At 44.7% G+C, this 18,840-nt stretch overlaps 1 protein-coding gene across 15 annotated transcripts in view; it reads right to left on the reverse strand.

Moving 5' to 3' along the window:
• The window catches only part of NRXN3 (neurexin 3), a 1,789,915-nt gene that overhangs the window by 1,675,978 nt on the left and 95,097 nt on the right, over positions 1-18,840 (reverse strand). For all 15 annotated transcript variants that reach the window (XM_053602374.1, XM_053602388.1, XM_053602378.1 and 12 more), the window contains exon 3: positions 8,394-8,411. In XM_053602374.1, coding sequence (XP_053458349.1) covers positions 8,394-8,411 — 18 coding nt within the window. The remainder of the gene's footprint in view (positions 1-8,393; positions 8,412-18,840) is intronic.

Below are 18,840 nucleotides of genomic sequence, written 5' to 3' on the forward strand. Positions count from 1 at the left end.
CTGTGTGTCTCCAAGGGCTGCGAATCATACAAGACGGGAAAGCTGCAGCAACTCCAGTAAGAAAGAGCTTTCAAACATGCAGTGCTGCTGGTGTGAAATGGAAAGGCTAAAGGAGCAATGAGTTGCTTCTCACTAAAGGAGTTCAAGCCAAATTTGAATAAACTTGTATAGGAGAGATTCAAAACTTTTAGGTACACAGAGAGAGCCTTGACCATCTATTGGGTCCCTTCCATTCCTGAAATGCTGATTCAAGCAAAGTTTTACTGGCACATACAATGTGGTAGGCAGGGAGGATACAGGCACAGAAGCCTCTGTTCTCAAAGACACTGCCTCCCATGGAAGCAGGCAAGGGAGCCAGAAAAATACACCACTGACTATAATATACCCTGACGATAGTTCTATCAGCCCTATGACCTAAATGCCATTGGAACTCAGACAAAGGATGGCCTTCTTCCCACCCACCTCCAATCTCCCTTAATGTACCTGGTGGGGATAAAATAGTGGTTGAGAGTGAAACTTCCAAGTCCCTTCAACTTCCATATCACTTCCCTTTAAACAGCAATTCCCAAACTTTGGTCATATCTGAATCACCTGGGAGAACTAACTCCCTCACTTGAATGAGCCTGAGATCTCATTCTCTAGCTCTCTGGTGACTCCAATGCTTTTGCAGGGGTCCTCAAACTGCGGCCCGCAGGCCACATGAGGCAGTGTGTTTGTATTTGTTCCCATTTTTTTTTTTTTTTACTTCAAAATAAGATATGTGCAGTGTGCATAGGAATTTGTCCATAGTTTTTTTTAAACTATAGTCCGGCCCTCCAATGGTCTGAGGGACAATGAACTGGCCCCCTGTTTAAAAAGTTTGAGGACGCCTGCTTAACAGAGTCTGCAAACCTTTGCTCTCCATAGTCAACACCTGGATTCAGACCCCTGCTCTACTTCTTAACTGAAATTTTGAGCAAATTTAAATTTTTCTGTGCCTCCTTCCTGTCAAATATCTGTCTGTCTTATGAAAAATATCTGTAAAATTCTCTCTCTCATCTGTAAAATATCCAATCACACGCAACCACATATGTAATACACTTAGCACAGTTCCTGACATATAAAAGGGCTCAAAAATGTGTAGTTATTGGGGTCATTATTTACAGGACCGGTCCATCCAGGCCCTCTAGAGAGAGGGCCACCATCTGTCTCTTGCCAACACCATTTCTCTAATAAGCTGGCAGCAGTAAGAGACCACCTGCCCAGTGTATCCTCAGATGCCTCCCTATGCAGTCACAGGAGGCTAAGCTACCCAACAGGGGGACCCATTATCCCAGACTCTCAGCTATATTCTGTCTCCCCACCCTTCCTGTGGCCCAGCCCAGGAAACTGACCAGCTTAACCCTGCTCCTGACCAGACCTCCCTAAGCAGGTATAAAAACCAGGAGGGCCTCCAAGGTTGCCTCACACAAGCTGTGTGACTCAGCTGAGTTCCATGCGAGTTTTGTAGCCTCACTGCCCACCCCGTCCCCTATACAGGGAGGGAATTGGTCTAGAATAGTTTCTCCATGGTCTCACCAATGGCATTTTGAGTAGTGCAAACCTTTGAAGGAGGCTCTCCCACACATCACGGCACATTTAGCTTTCACTGCCCATTTCTATGAAATGCCACCACTGCCCCTCAACATTGGAGCAGCCAATAAACAGACCCATCCAGTCTGCAGGGAAGAGGTGGGGAGCAGGGCTATTTCATATCGCCGATGATTTTTCTAGCTCTAACTCTGGCCATGACCTCTCTAATTGAGAAATAAAAGTAACCATAACCAACACTCTAGTGTGCCCGCCTGTCCAAGACAGTAAAGTAAGGGATTTTTAAAGGCTCTAGAAAAAAGCACTAGAGGCCCAGCAACCTGCTTCCTTGAGTCAGCCAAAGCTGGAGGCAAGCTCAGAGCAGCTCTTTACCCACACTTACTCCTCAAGAACAGCTACGGGAGCCAAGGAGGTCTTCCCAGGCCCCAGCTGGGCAATTGGCTGGAAGTTGAGCGCTGTTAGCTCCGCAGAGGGCCCCCTTCCAATCCAATTATGCACGCCAGAGGTGGATTTCCCTACAGCCTGCATCCCCTACTGAGCAGAGCCCAAGATGGGTACTGAGTAAAGATTAGCTCAATTACTTTCCATCTCAGAGTGAACCCCAATAAAAATAAGGCTTTCTTCAGAAGGATGTGAGGTAAAACCAAGAGCTGAGTTCTGAGCATTATCTATTCACTCAGCAAGTATTTATTTTTTGCCTGTGATATACTACTGGCACTGTGCTAGGCCAAGAGGACACGGCAGCCAATAGAGTGTACCTCTGTGGACCGGGCACCCTGGTGGAACTCAAACATCTCCAGGCTCCTCAAACATATGAGGGCTTGCATCCTATACCACCTCTTTTTTATTGGGCTGTATCAGTGAGTTAATTATCATCCTTGAATCTCCATTGGTTCAGGGGGTAAAATGGGCCAAAGAACTGAATTCACCTCCAGGGAATGTCAAATGAATGAAATAACCCATGCAAAACTTAACATTTCAGTGCCTGGCTCAAAATATAAGCTCAACAAATGTCAAGTGTTTTTGCTAATAAGGTAATAAGGGAGAAAAGCAAGTGGAACTATCACCCAAAAGAATAAGAAAGAAAAGATGAAATATGTTATAGGCACTGCTGGAGTTGGGAGCCAGCGAGTCTTTGAGATGGAGGAGGCGTTCTCCTGGTTGCTACGCCCCAAGAGATCTCAGTCAGATGTCTAAATCATACACGCTCAGAATGGAGGGAGCCTGAAAGGTCATCTGATTCCAACCCTTTAAATTGAAGAAACCTGTTGCTTACAGCGGTTACATGACTTGCCCAAGGGTATACAGCTCCCAGGAAAAATGCAGAACCACAGACCAGAAGCATACCTGCTCTGACCTCAGGCATCTTTTGTAATTCATCTGTGAAGTGGTAGGTGCCTGGCCCATGGGGTGTCCTCCATAAATATTGATCCCCTTGTCCCTTTTTACTGGTTCCTAGGCTCTGCTTGAGAGCAGTGGCTGGGATCTAAGTTTGGGGAACCTCTTAACTAGGTCAGGACTGTTGGGAGGGACTATGTGACAGCTGAGAACATCAGGTGAGAGGTATGGGAGAAGGCCTCAAGACAGAGACCAAGACAATGAAAAGAGTGGGTTGATTTAAAAACAAAAAAAAAACCCTTTCTGAGCCTAAGTGTCTTCATCTACAGAATAGAAACAGGTGTTGAAAGGATCAGATGCGTGCATTATAATAGTCATCTTATACATCGCTATGTGCCAGGCACTGTTCTAAAGACCTGGCATGCATAAGCTCACAATTTTCAAACAGCTCCCATGAGACAACTACTCTCATTATCCCCATTTTGAAGAAAGCAGAGCCCAGAAAAGTAAAGGAACTTGACCAGATCATGGTGCTGTGACAGAGACATGGCAACCCAGCTGGCTCTGAGTCTGTGCTCTAACTCAGAGGTGGCAAACTTTTTCCATAAAGGGCCAGATGGTAATTATTTTAGGCTGTGGGGGCTTCACGGTCTCTCTCGTAACTACAAGTCTGCCTTCACAGCTGAAAAATAGCCACAGATAATACATAAAAGAATGGGCATCAGGCGGCACCTGTGGCTCAAAGGAGTAGGGCACCAGCCCCATATGCTGGAGGTGGCGGGTTCAAACCCAGCCCCGGCCAGAAACTGCAAAAAAAAAAAAAAAAAAAAAAAAAGAGAGAGAGAGAGAGAATGGGCATCACTGTGTCCAGAGAAACTTTGTTTATGAACACAAATTCAAATTTCTTAAAATTTCTCTGTTGCAAATGGTTCTTCTTTTGATTATGTTCAACCATTTAAAAATGTAAAAACCATGCTTAGCTCAAAGGTCATACAAAACCAGGCAATGGGCTGGACTGGCCCTCAAGCTGCAGTTTGCAGATTCCAGCTCTATCCTATACTATCCTGTGACCAGACATCTGAAGTTTTATACAGAAAGTGCCTGAACCGTGTCCAGCTCAGACTCAGTGGTCAATAAATATGCATTCTCCTTCCCTTCTCTAACCTTGTCCTCTCGTGTCCTCCTTCCACCAGCCAGATTAAGCAGATACCTTGTGCTGTGGCCGGCACAGGAGAGCAGGACTAGGGCTTTGGCAAAGTGAACTGTTGGTTGCAAAGGGGAGGAGCTGCTGGGATTCTGAGGCTTGCATGGTCCAAATATTAGTGTGTGTTCGCCTAGTGGTCCTAAGACAGTGCAGATGCTGATTCAGCAGGTCTGGCACAAGGCCCAAGGTTCTGCTGGTCCTGTGGGTCACCCTTCGAGCCACAAGCTTCTATAGCATCCTATCTGTGTGCACAGACACAAGGCAGACTTGTTGGCCGCTGCCTCCTGACTTCAGCTCCAGGACAGTGTTCTTCAAGCTAGACTGACCACCTCCCTGGAGACAAGACAGAGCTCAGGACCAATAACCGGGTCTCCTACCCAAAGACAGCCCAGAGATGACTTACATGGAAGGGGAAAAACAACAAAAGGCAGAGATGGAGGGAGAAGTGAGGAAGACCGGAGTGAAGGCATCAGCTTCTTCTGGGGCCCAGTGGACAAGACACGCTCCTCCCAGCCTCCTGCCTGCCAGGACCCTGATGGAAGGAAGCAAAAGGCCTATTTCCTCATTGGGCCTCTGAATAACTAGGGCACTTCCACAAGGTCACAGTTATTCATTTAAATTCCAGCTCTAATCAGCAGGCAGAGCCTGAGAAATTATCCCTTCTGAGCAAAGAGGCTGTCATTGGAGCACCACAAACAGCCTCTCCAGACAGAAGAGAGAAACAGGAAGCTCTGGGAAAGGGGCCCTGAGGGGTCTCACACCCACAGGCCTCCACATCGCTCCTCGCCTCTTAGATCTTCCACCACCCTTCCTGCTTCCTCACCTCCAAATGGTCTCCTTTCCTCTTGGCAGAGACTTCTGGAACAGATGGAAGGCAGGAGAAGGGGTAGGGCTGAGGTCAGGGTAAGACCTGGGACTTCCCACCCCTGCCCCACAGTAGCCCAGGGAGACCAGTGACGGATCCTGATGCCCAGAGACATGTGCTGAAACACCTGTCAGGGGACCTTACGGGCCACAAGTGGGTTACACAGCCTGAACAGGATATACTTTGACGTCTCGTGGACCCCTACAGACTCACAGTGTGCTTGTGGCCACACATTCGTACCATAAAGACTTTGGAGGTTCTGCTATGTGCCGTGCATTGTGCAAAGACTGCATAGTGCAGACATGACTGGGCTGGTCCTGGCCGCAGCTCTGTGGTGGAAATGACAGGGTTTAGAAGAACAAGAGTGCAGGCTTTGGAGGCATCCTGGTCTAGTAGCTAGCAGGAGGTGACCACCAGCAAGTCGCTAAGCTAGCTGAGGCTCCTTTTCTCCCTTGGTAGTGAGGATAGAAATGCCTAGGAGGCTGCAGGAAGAGTTAAATAAGAGAATGCCTGGGAGGAGTCAGAACTGAGCTCCCTCTTTGCCTTCAGGTCAGCACACCACAAGTGCTTACCATTGTTATTCTGGACCTGCTCCCCCAAAACTGACAGGAGGGTCGGGGGATTTTCCCATGTGGAAGTTAAACATGCCCTCCTGGTTTTCCTTGGTGTCCAGAACCTGTCCTCCAAGTCTCCAGCCTGTCCCTGGGACCTTAATAGGGGTAGGGCCTGCCAGGCCTCATCTCAGACTATGTGCTACAATAGGGTTACTTCTAACCCATGTCCTCCTCATGTAAAATCAATCAATTAATCAATCGTCCCTTTATCCAGTGGCATCTGGGTAAATAGTTACATTAGCTCATAAAACCCCCAATTTGTCTTTGGAGGGGAAGAAAAAACAAATCAGAGAACCACTGAAGGCTTCTTGTTTCAGAACCACAGCGCCGCTGGCTCCCGATTGCCTGGCCAGGAGCTCAGAGAGGCAGGAGGCCACCCACTGACCCCAGCCAGGGCCAGGCATGTCCAGGGCCCCAAGGGAAGGATCTAAACCAGTGATTTTCTTTGGGTGCAGAAACCACAAAAAAGCAGATGATTGACTGGGCAACAGGATTGGCCATCAGCCCTGACACTGCAAGGTAAAAGGAAGAGGAAGAAATTTGGAATCCCCCAGGAACTCCATCTTGGCCCTGCCGCTCACCAGCTGGGTCAGCTTAGCACATCATTTCACCTCCGTAGGCCTTAACTTCCTCAGCAGTAAAATGGGGCCTGGGATACACACCTCAGAGGGTCCCTAAGGGAACCCCATAAGGTAATGGCCACAAAGTTGGGACAGTGCTCTATCAGCTGGTTATATTTGCTGCTATCTGAGAGGGAGGGTCGCTCACAGACCTCCACCTCTTCTAATGAATGGAAGAAGGCCTACAGATCCACTGTGTGTCTATCCTATTATTGCATCCAGGACTAATACGGTGCCTTTGACCAAAGATGCTCCTCTGGTCAAAGGCGTGATCTTGGCGAGAGGAAGGCAGGCTAGATTTCTGCCCCACTTATCCCCTCAACTGGGAGACTCTATGCAGGGCCCAACACACACAACTCCATGAGGTGACCCTGGTCACACTGTGCCATGAGCCAAGAAGAGGAGAGGTTAATCCAAGTAGCACTTTTATAAACAAAAACTTGACATGTCAGGTTTACTCCTTCACCTCCCTGAGGTATCCCGGCAAACATCATCTCATCAGAGAGGCCTTCCCTGACCATGCTTTATAGATTAGGGACTTCCTACCCAGCCTCATTTTTCTACAAGGCAATTATCACCCACCACCAGATATGATATACATGTAATATAGACAGACATACATTCAGTGTGTGTGTATATTATGTGTGTGTATGTCTATATGTGCACATTTTAGTTACTTCTGCCTAAAAGGAAAGGTCCATGATGGCAGAAATTGTCTTCTGTTTTGTTCATTGTTTGGTCCCCAGAGCCTAGAACAGTGCCTGGAACATAAATATTTGTTGAGTGAGTGGTTGAACTAAAATATTATTAAATAGAAATAATAAATTTGATGGTATCTTTCTAGGCAACGCTGTCCAGTGATTTGAGTCAAATGCCAATCATTTTTAAAAGCAGAGAGCAGACAGGAAAAAAAAAAAAAAAACACAGGGAAACTCTCTGCATTAGGTGGGGATAAATGTATTATTGTCAGGAGTTGTATGACACCCAATTAAAAAACAATGATCAGAAAGACCCTACTTAAGTCTCTGTTTATTTTAGATATTCCAGAACAATAAAGGAGAAATTCATTTGGAAAGAAGTCTATTGCTTGGACTACCTCTAAGCAAAAATAAATAAATAGTTCCATTAGGAAATACTCATGAGATCTTCAATTCTTAAGAATTTTCAGGAAGGGGCCTCAGCAAGTTCCAGTGGAGCATGGTTGGGTTTTGCAGTCAGAAAGCCTAAGTTCAAATCCCAGTGCTACAGCTGATAAACTCTACAACCTTGGGCAAAACCACTTAACCTAAGTTTCCTATAGATTAAGATATAATAATGCCTATCTCTTGTATTGATGCTCTAAGAATTTAAAAGACTAAATAAGAAAACATATAAAAATACCAAAGACAATGTTCCCTTCCCATGTGGTAAGGTTAATTATTCTTCTTAAAATTCTAGACAGTCTAGAACAGTCTCCAAACCATTTTAAATCATCTGACACTTCTCAGCCATAAATGGTTATATCATTTCCTATGATTCCAGGTGTGTTTGTATAGATGTGCATCTACACACACACACAATGTTTAACATTGGGACTCTGGATGAGTATGCATTTTAAAAAGAAATGGTAAATTTTAAAAAGATGGTTCTTCTATTTTTCCATTGACAGAAACCATTCATTCAAATCAGTAAACCATTCTTTTTTTTCCCCTTTGTCACAGTGAGCATGTATTACTTACATAACCAGCAAAAATAAATATTGCTAATTTCACTGTAGAAAAGAAAACATTTCTTAGAATAAAAAGAAACCTTCTTTCACCCACATCATAGTTTCCATGGTATGTCATATCTTAAATTTTCAAACATATGAAGCTGTAGAAAATAAATAGATATATGGAATACAAGGCAAAAATGCTCATTAAATCGGAGAATATGTTTCTAATATCTTTAAATTTTTTCCCAGAAATATTAATCAGAAAGAAGTGATTGTATTAAGTATGAGAACCACATCCTTTGGTTTTAAAGTGGTTCTTCAAAACCAATACAAATCCAAAAATTCAAGGCATTTCTTCTTCTAAACCTAAAGTCAGCAAAAATGCAATATACTTAGATTTTTGCCCCTAGAAAAAGGTGTCAGAGTCAAACCATGCACAATCTAGCACAGGGGAAATTCCCACAGCAGCTGTGCAAACACAAAGACTCACCTGGACCTTGACTGACATCTGTGGCAGCATTTTCAAAGGGAGGGAAAGAGAGGGAAGAGAAGGGGAGAAAAAGGAAGAAGAGTGTTAGCAGCACACACACACACAAGGCAATGCGTGCTTGCATGACTATCAAGTTCATGCAAGCCCCCCAAAGTGCTCAGCTTCAGTAAACATTTAGTTCTATCTTCACCCCAAAACAGCCCATGCAAGCCGAGGGACCAAGGTCCCTTTTTACTGTGCATGTTTAAAGAGAGATGAGCTTCACATCTGTCCGGAAAGACATCATCCTGGAATCAGATAGGACTCCAAAGAGCCAAGCAGACTGGAATCCTGCAAGAATATTGGTTAAAATATTCTGGTTGATTTCTGCAAACTGACACCAAAGTAAATCCCCCCTCCTCTCCAGACACCAAACAACTGGATGTGAAATCAAGCGAAGTTTGCCAGCAGAGAGAAAAATTAATAAGAAACAATTCCCATTAGTAACAAAGAAAAACGGGCATAAGAATTAAGAGCGAGTTGCAGCGTCATTCACAACATAGGACTGAAGGACACAGATCACAGAGTATTTACAATTCCCTCCCTCCCAGGGATGCCCAATGACCATTCTTCATCACAGACAGCAGTGTGTGCATGACATTGTATGTGAACAGAGCATTCACCGCTCAAATTGAAATTCTACCTCCCCTTTAATTTTTCTTCTTGCTTTTCACCCCACCACTAATGACAGGAATTGCCATTTGAAATTGCTTTTGATAACTGCAAATAAACACCCAACCCTGGAAAGGTTAACACTCGACTTAAGCCAATGAACTTTGAAAAAATGAAGAACGGTTCACTCCTATCAGCTCCATGAACAAAACAATCTCCTCCTCCTTCTCTCAGATGTAAAATTGAATGGTGCTGAGGAAGCATAACCAAGAGGAGCCCAAGGCATCTTTAAAAGTCCTCGACCCTGGACACGCTTCAGCAGAGAAGGAAGGAAACCACTGACCATCCACACAATTTTGGATGACTCAGTTGGAAAGACTGTTGGACCTGAAGTAGACATTAAGTACCTAATTTAATTCTGTATTGTCAAGGTGAAGGATGAAAGAGGTTGAGAGACTTGCTCAAGGTCACACAGCTAGTTGAGGAACAGAGCCTAGAAAAGATCTTGATCTCTTAATTCCTACCCAGTTCAACATTTCCTCACTTGATGCCTGGGTCTCTCCAAGGTATATGCGATCCAAATTCAAGTTCGCAGACCAAAATGATTGCCCTGAACCCATGAGAAAGTTGGGGGAGAGTCATAGGTCATGATGTATCTATCTTCTGTGCCCCTAATTGGCTGCCTGAACAAGGTGTATAATATTCTTCATGCCAATAATAAAACCCCTGCAATCAGATCTGTAAAGTCCTTAGGGATCCGCCCCAGCAAAATCCAGGCCCAGACCAACTGAGTTGTGCCCCTGCACCCAAGTGGGTCACAGGTGCAGCCACACGGCTAAGTGTTTCTCCAGCACACACCCCCTGAAGCTGTATCTTCCCAAAAAGACCTCTAGAGAGCTCTGACTCATGCCTTTACCACACCCCCTTTCAGGTTTTCTGGTGAGTTAGCTTTAGGGGCAAAGTGGCAAGAGGAAGAAAGGTGAAATAGAAGAGGTGGGAAGGGAAAACAAGCTGCATAAATAACTAAACAGGGCCATTAACTGTCACTGACAGACTGCCTAGAATAGCGGTCATTAAAATAACCCTTAATTAAAGAGGACATCAAACTATTTACATGTGGTAGAGTTCTGTGGCAGGAGTGTCAACACTATTGCTCACACAACCATCCTCTTTAGGTACTCCAAGACCCACAGAGACAAAATTCCCTGGAACCTCAAAGATCTTTCCATACTGGTTACTCACAATGTGGGAATTACGGCCACAGTCTTAAATTTGGACAAGTCTGGGTTCGAGTCCCAGGCTGCTCCATGGCCTTGAACAACTAAGAGTCATTTTACTCAGCAATGAAACAGCAATAACTACAGAGCCTCTCTCATGGGGGTGTTATGAGAATTAAATGAGATTAAATGCTTGTAAAGCACTTAACTCAGTACAAGGCAAACGCTGCATAAATGTTAGCTTCTTTGATTGTTATCATTTGAATTACCACAGACGGAAGTACCAAAAAATATTCACCAGATGGCCCACTGGAAACACCAAGAGACCACGGGAATTAAGCCGGCGATTCCAGTTCAACTCCTCTACTTATGAATAAGGACACCTGCTCCAGCTCTCCCCTCCTTCCCCAACCCTCTGCGTGAAGTGGGGGTGAGGGGGAGATGAGCAGAAGCAAGGGTGGAAACAAATTTTATTCTTGTTTCTTTTGTTTTCTCTCCTCAATTTGGCATAGTTCCAGTCCTGTGCATAAAAATACAGCTTATGTTCTTGTCGAAGAGGGACATATAATGCCACCAAGAAAGACCCCCTTTAGCTAGGGATCAAGGTTCAAGCTTAGCTCCTTAGCTGGGACACCAAACTGAAGGCAATTCTGAGCATTATTCCAACTTTAGGAATAGAGGCACAGTATCACCTGGCCCTGGCCCTGGCCCAGGAAGCAGCAAATGATCTGACTTACTTCTGACTTACAGAATGAATGGCAAAGCCAGGAGGTAGGCACGGGAAGGGGATTGGTGGAGGGTGGGGATCAGATCCTTGGCGGTTCCATCTGTTGTATTCTCTGCACAGCATCCTCTTTCTTTTATTTTTATAACAATTCCCAGCTGTCATCCAAGGAACCCCTTTCTCACCCTTACTCCACGTAACTTGGTAGAAGTGACTACATTCTCACCGTACCTCCAAGGGTAATCACATGAATTGGGCCAGGTAATGGGAATAGTCCATATCCTGGCCCCAACAATTGGCTCAGGAGCACACGTGACCCAAGCCCAACCAATGAGAGTCTTCCCAGGGAATTCTGCTAGAATTATCAGGAAATTGGGTGTTCTCTTTTTTCTGAACCTGCCAGATTCCATCTTTGTCACCATATGTAGACTGCCTGAAAATGAGGCCATCATAGGAGAAAACAAGATTTATCAGTAGAATAAGGGAAATAAGGCATCATAGGCAAGACCTTAGCTGCTCTGGGCCTCAAACTTCTCAGGAGTAAGTGGAGATATTAATATTTATCTACCTCAGTAAGATAACCTATTCACCATTGAAAAAGTACCAATTAGAGGCCAGACCCTCCCTTAAGCACTGGGGATATAAGCAGTGAAGGAAACAGATGATACTTTTGGTTTTTAATGGAGATATAAACAATAAAAACACAGATATATAATGTCAAATAGTGATTAGTGCCATGATGAAAGGAAAAGTGGAGTAAGTGACAGCAGAGGGTCCCTATTTTAGAGAAGGTAGTTAAAAAAGGCCTTTCTGAGGGGGTAGTATCTGAGCTGACACCTAAAGAAGGTGAGACACACTCTTACATCTACCTGAAAAAGACTGTTCAGTCAGGGAAGGGAAGGGCAAAGTTGATGGTCCTGGGCAAGACCTGCTCAGTTCGTAATTTCTAATGTTATACGGGAAGGACGAGGCCTGGTTCATGTGACCTGGTGCCTTCCTCCTCCCAGCTTCCTCGCTCTCTTGCTCATACACAGTCCTCAGCCTGTAGCAGGTGCTTGAGAAATACTTGGGGGAAAAGATCCTAATGAAAACTAGTTCTGGCCAGTGTGGCCACCTCCCTTAGGACTGCCATTTTCCAAACAGGGGGAGCAAAACAGGAAAGAAAGGATTTAAAACCTGCCACCATCTTTCATCCACTCTCTTTAGCATCACAACTAGGGGAAGAAGTGAATTAGGGCATTCCCACCTCCACTTTGAACCACACAGACACTTACTGTATATTCGACAATAACTTAAGCCACCCATGCATACACTCAGCATGGTCATCTTAAAGTTCAAAGGAAATGATTTCCTGCAATTTGGGGACATGGTTCTTCTAACCATGGTGAGGAGGAGCTTCCTGCCACCTGTCACACTTTAGAAGCTAGCTCCCACCTCACCTTTCATTTGGACCAGAGCATCTTGAGACCTAAGAGTCCAAGACTCTCCCACGCCTCTGGAAGAGCTTTGAGGAGCATGGGGCAGGCTGCATGGCCAGCCTCCTGGAGGCGAGTCCCAGCCAAACCTTTGGGGACCCCACCTGGTGAACTCTGCCGTGAGTCTGACCTGTTTTCTAAGACAGAAAATAGAATATAAATTTAAGTGCAGTGGCACACTGGAAAACTACAGGCCCAGTAGAGTAAGAAAATAAAACAGGAGGTAGCTAAGGAAGTGCTGGCAGGGGAGAGGATGCCACCTCCCCCAGATCAATCTTACCCGGTTGTCAACTGCCTTTTCTTCTTCAACTGGCCCCCGCTTTGCACCTATTAAAAATTGATACACGTGTGTATACATACGTATTTCCTCTGGCCAGTCCTGGGGCCCAGTGACACAGACCCCAGCCTAATAGCAACAACCACAGGTAGAGAGACCTCCAGAGGTGACAGCCCCAGACATGTGGGAGGGGAAGCAAGGGGAAACACTTTCAGGTGCCCCCCAGATCTACCTTCCTTGCTGTGTGACCACAGGGAGGGTTTTTGGTTGATTTTATAATTCTCTTGTCCTCTCATATGTGAGGGTAATAAAATTACCAGCTAACATGAACTGAGGACTTTCTATGTGCTAGGCACTGTTCTAAGCTCCTCACAACCACCCCTACCACACCCATTTCATAGATAAGAAAACTGAGGCACAGAAAGTTGAGGTGATTGGCTCCAAATCACACAGCCTGCAGAAGCAGAGCCTGAATCCTGGTAGTCCAGCTGTGGATTCCCCTGTCAGTTACCATGCTGGTACCTTCACCCCATTGAAAGGTGAGCATGAGGACAAATGATATAAAGGAAAACTAATCATGCTAAAGCTCACACTCATCAAGCACCCTCTGTGTGCCGGCCACTAAGTCAAGTGCATCATAGGCATCACTTTATTTAATCCTCATCGGAACCCTAATAGGTAGGAACATTATTCATCCCATTTTACAGATAGGGACACTAAGGCCTAAAGAGAATGTAATATTATTATTTATACCTCGAAGACAGTAGCACATCAGAGAAGGTCCAACTATATTTCTGAATAAAAGAGCAAACCAGGACAGAAACTATTTGACTCATGGAGCTACAAATTAGGGATAAGACTATTGGGCATCTCACAGATGAGAGAAAAAGGTACTCCCCAGGGCACTGGGAAGGGGTCAGTTGCAGTAGGACCATAGGCCTGAATAACTGTAATCCCTACTTAGAGGGACCCACTCTGCTCCTTCTGCAGCCATGTGCCAGCCCAGGAACGGAGCAGTCCACAGGGTCAAATGATGTTTCAGCCTAGAGCCAGCAACACCTCTCCCCAACCCCTGTATAGAATATGCCCTGGTGCAGAGAATTCCTTGCCCAATTGCTCCAAATCCACAGAGCCTTCTCCTTGGATCCAATCTCCCAAATCAGACTAACCCCCGGGTATATGAACTCTAGTGTCAAGTAGTGACCAAGGGGACGCCATTTGCAGGAGCTCTGGACTTCTCTAGGCTAGGGTGTCCACACAAAGGTGCATGAGGACCTTTGAGGTGCTGGCGGTGGAGAGAAAGCAGGCTCTCTCTGGACCCTCAGATATCAGGGCAGCTCTGTACTGGCTTTCCACCAAGGACTGCCCTGAGCCTTAACATTACAAGGGGGGCAAAAGGCAAAGATTGCACCTCCTGGACTGCCTATCCTCTCCTGCCGTCAGGGAGAACGAGCACAAGGCCTTCACATGGTCTCCAAGAACAAACACAGAAACATTTTTTTTTTTTTTTTTTAGTTAAGAGCTAAAGCAAACTTCCAGCAGTGAGGAGGCTGGGTTTCCTGCCTTCTAGGGCTCTTTCTGGCTCTCAGTGTCTGAGCTCTTCAAACACATGAAGAGTTGTCGCTACAAAAGGCCGGGTGGTGTTAGTTTTATCCCCTACATGAGGGTCCATTCATCTGCCTTGGTAGCAGACTGAGCCCCAGAGTCCTGGTGCTGTTTGCTTTTGTTCTTTGATGCTAATAACTCCGGAGTTAGATGAAGCCGCAGCAGCTATGGGCAGGCAGCAGCTGGGAGCGGGGAAGGAAGATAAAGCAGGTAGGATCAAGGAGGGCATCCCTGTGGGCCAGGTCACTGCTGTGTCCGAGCACCTTCAGGGGCTCTGCTACTTGCTGTGGCTCTGGCTTGAGGACCCAGGACATGACTGATCATGGGGAGAAGAGGCAGACTGCTTATTATAGGTAGAATCAGATCAGTGCATGCAGATAGCCTTTTTTTGTTTTACTGTTTTTTTCTTCTTTGGGAATATTTCAGGGGTTTGGAGTACAAATGTGGGGGTTTGAATCCTAGCTTTGCCACTTGTTATTAAAAATATTTTTGGCCTGGCTCAGCGCCCATAGCACAGTGGTTACGGTGCCAGCCACATACACTGAGGGTGGCGGGTTCGAACCCAGCCTGGGCCAGCTAAACAACAATGACAACTGCAACAAAAGATAGCTGGGCATTTTGGTGGGCGCCCGTAGTCCCAGCTACTTGGAAGGTTTAGGCAAGAGAATCGCTCAAGCCAAAGTCTTTGAGGTTGCTGTGAGTTGTGATGCCCCGGCATTCTACCAAGGGCAACATAGTAAAACTCTGTCTCAAAATAAAAAACACATATATATGTATTTTTGACCAGTTTCTTAGCTTCACTTAGCTTCTCTTCTGTCACATAGGAGTAATGGTAGTACAGTCAGTACTTCTAGAAGCATCTATGCATTCCTAGAAGTAACTTCACTGTGCAAAAATCACACAATAAAAACCACAAGGCTTACAGGAAAATTGGATGTGGTTTACAACACCCCAAAACATCAGTGACACATAATAAAAGATAGGAATCAATTTTATACATGTTAAACAGTTAAGAAATGGGTACTACAATAAATATGGCAGTTTCAAAAGGTGTGAAGTTTGCCCATGGAAGTTAGAGCTTGTGAATTGCTGTGAAGTAATGGAAGGAGGGTCAGAAAGCTGGGACTGGACAGAAAGTTGAAACACCAGCTATGGAGTGGGACTCAGACACACACGATCACTGAGGTAATTGGTACAGGTTTGAGATTCACATTTTGTGCGTTTCTGCACAGATTGGTTCAGCTGCCTGCTTCACCTTGTGTGTTTCTTGCAGACAAAATCATGCATAATTAAAGACAGATTTATTATGCTCAAACCGTTCCCTAATATATCAATCATATTAGAACAAATTTGCATTTTCAAAACAAGCGTTATAACAGAACTGACTGTCCCTAATTTGTATGACTCCTATGAGGATCAAATGAAATGATACATGTAATGTGTTTAGCACCATGCCAGGCACATAATAATCATTTAAGAAACTTACCGAAATTATTAATATCTCTACAGGCTTGTTGACATAGACCATGGGGTTGACACCTGCAATAACCTCTCTACAACAGGACAAGGGCTTTGGGAAAGTCATCATAGCAGATGGGCATTGTCAGGAAACAGGTTCATATGCCAGCTTCCTATGCAAAAGAATGGAGGCCATCCTCCCCCAGTTGCAGCATGACCCACCAGAGAGAGGGATACACACCTGCATCTCAGAGAATACCAGGAAATCAAAAGGGAAACTGACTGAAATGAGACAGTGTCCCATCATTTGGTGAGATAGAGAGGAATGTATCATGGGAAGGGAAATAAATTGGTCAATCAGTGTGTTGGAAAACCCCCTAAACACAGACCTCTTCAATATCCCTGCTCCTTCAGATAGCACAGAGGTTAAGAGGCAGGTTCTGGAGTCAGGTGAAAATGGATGAAAATCCTGGCCCTTCCACACATGTGAGCTCCAGCATGTTAACTAACCTCTCTGACCCCTAACTTCCCCATTTGTAAAATGGTAGGACTGATGTGTTATAAAGAGCTAATGTATGCAAAAGGGCTGGGCGCGTTACCCAGCACGGAGGAAGTACTAATTAATGTTGGCCATCGGAAGGACTGTATCACTTGACCCCGGTGGTTTCTTTGAGAAAGAAGATCTGCCCTCTTTCCAAGAATTCCTTACTTTCTGTAAAGAGTCCTAGTCCTCTGAGTTCATGCCAACTGGAACCATATTCTGGGAGGAGCAGATGGGTCTCCTAAGCTTTCAGTAGAGGTGAGCTCTGCGAAGTTCCCAATTCAGCATGAACTAAGAAAATGCTACAAAAGCTATGTTAACTAGTGTGATGAAAATGTGTCAAACGATCTATGAACCAAGTGTATGGTGCCCCATGATCATACTAATGTACACAGCTATGATTTAATAAAAATAAATAAATAAATAAATAAAAAGAAAAAGAGCCTCGGAAGAAGAGGCATACTATAGCTCCTCTGTAGGGGGCGCTCTTACAGAATGTGGGAAAGAACGCTGGGTTTGGAATCAGAAGCCCTGGTGTTTTGTTTTTTCCCAGCTTTTTTTTTTTTTTAAGTAAAATACACATAAAACAAAATGTACCATTGTAACCATCTTTAGGCGTACAATTCACTGCTACGTTCATAATATTGTACAACCGTCACCACCAGAACTATTTTCATCTTGCAAAACTGAAACTCTGTACCTGTTAAATACTCCTCTTCCCCCTACTACCTCCAAACTACTTCTGTCCACTCTGGGTACTCCACACATGTGGCATCATACAGTCTCTCTGTGACAGGCTTACTTCAGTTAGCAAAATATCCTCAAGGTTCATCCTCAAGGTTGTAGCATGTGTCAGAAATTTTCTTCCTTTTTAAGGCTGAATAATATTCCACCCATGTGTTTACTCCACATTTCATCTTCAGAAGCCCTGATTTTGAGGCCTGAATTTCCAGCCTGGTACCAGCTGTGAGACCTTGGGCAACCAACATAGCTTTCCTGGAGCTTCATTATCCATATTCCTAACTATGAGAATAATGACATTCATTACATGACCAAGTTGTTCCACAGTTTGAATGAGACCATAAATGTGGAAGCACTTTGTAAACAGCAAAATGCTATGTCATTCCTCTATTCGCTCCAGACATATTGATCAAGTGGCAATTCCATACTAGCCATTATGCTAGGCCTTGGTGTTAAAAAGAGGATTAAGTAGTATTCGTATTCACAATGACATAATAAAAGAAATATTTAAAACATGGCCCGGAAGACAGCTGCAAGGATCATTATCCATCATAATCCCTGTCATTTACTAAAGGCCTCCTCTATGCCAGGCACCTGCAGCTGTTTTTGTACATATATGACCTCATTTCATCGTACTGATTAGATGCTGTTGTTATCCCACTTAACAGACAAGGAAATGAAGGTTCAGGGAAGTTAGTATCCCCAAGTGCACTCAGCTCATAAATAGTAGCCAGGATTTGAACTCTGATTTCTCTGACTCCAAAGTCCTTTTGTTTCCTACCGTAGCCTTCCTCCATCCCCAATGATTTCTTCCCTCACTGGTCTAACCACCCAAGTCTATTACTCTCTGGGACACCGGGGGCAGGTTTCAGGAAATGGGTGTGGGACTGCCAAGACCAGTGGAAAACTTATGGAAAGAAGTGAAGACCATTAAGTATTTTCAGAGTGTAATCTACATTGTTGTATCCCCAATGTCTGCTGCTGGGTAGAATATCAGGATTCATATTTCAGAGAAAGGATTATAATTTGGGGCAACATATCCAAAACTGAATTCCATAAAAAATACAATGCCCAGAAAAATGTGAACAGATGCTCTTTGCAAAAAAAAGTAATCAAGTATCTGGGACTTCAGAAAACCTCATCTATATGAGCTACACTGTGAACACCAAGTAGAGACACAGGTCATAGAGGAAATATATTTTTTGAACCACAGGACACCTTTACCCCCCCCACACACACACACACAAAACACCTACTAACATCTCACGAGGTAACAGTTGAGAAAGGCTGGCTTGGAGGTCCTCAGAAAAGCCAGGAAGGCTTATAATTCACCATAAACCTTTCCCATCACCCTTTTTTATTCCCCTAGTGAGCCTTTGTGTCTGGGTCAATTCAAAAGAGCTAACATCTATTGGCCACTTACATACCAGACACTGACTTCAGCACTGTAAACTCAAGAAGACTGCAGTGCATGCAGCTGGCAGTCAATCTAACCAACCAAGAGTACTCACCTGTGGTCTTCACACTTAGTGTTAAAGGGGAACTAGGGTTAAAAGACAATGCTTCAACATCTTTTACTGAAGAAAATTGAAAGTGCCCCCAGAGGATGGGCAGCATCAACTAAGTGGAGAACAGTCTTTTGTAGGAACATTTTCACCATAACCGGCCAGCGGTCAGACTGGTACCTCAAGGCATGATCTCCTTGAGAGACATGTAGAAAGCTTGGAGCTCAAATGCTAATTTTTCTATTCATTACAG

This window comes from Nycticebus coucang, chromosome 9 (assembly GCF_027406575.1).
Source record: "Nycticebus coucang isolate mNycCou1 chromosome 9, mNycCou1.pri, whole genome shotgun sequence".
Taxonomy (NCBI): Eukaryota; Metazoa; Chordata; class Mammalia; order Primates; family Lorisidae; genus Nycticebus; species Nycticebus coucang.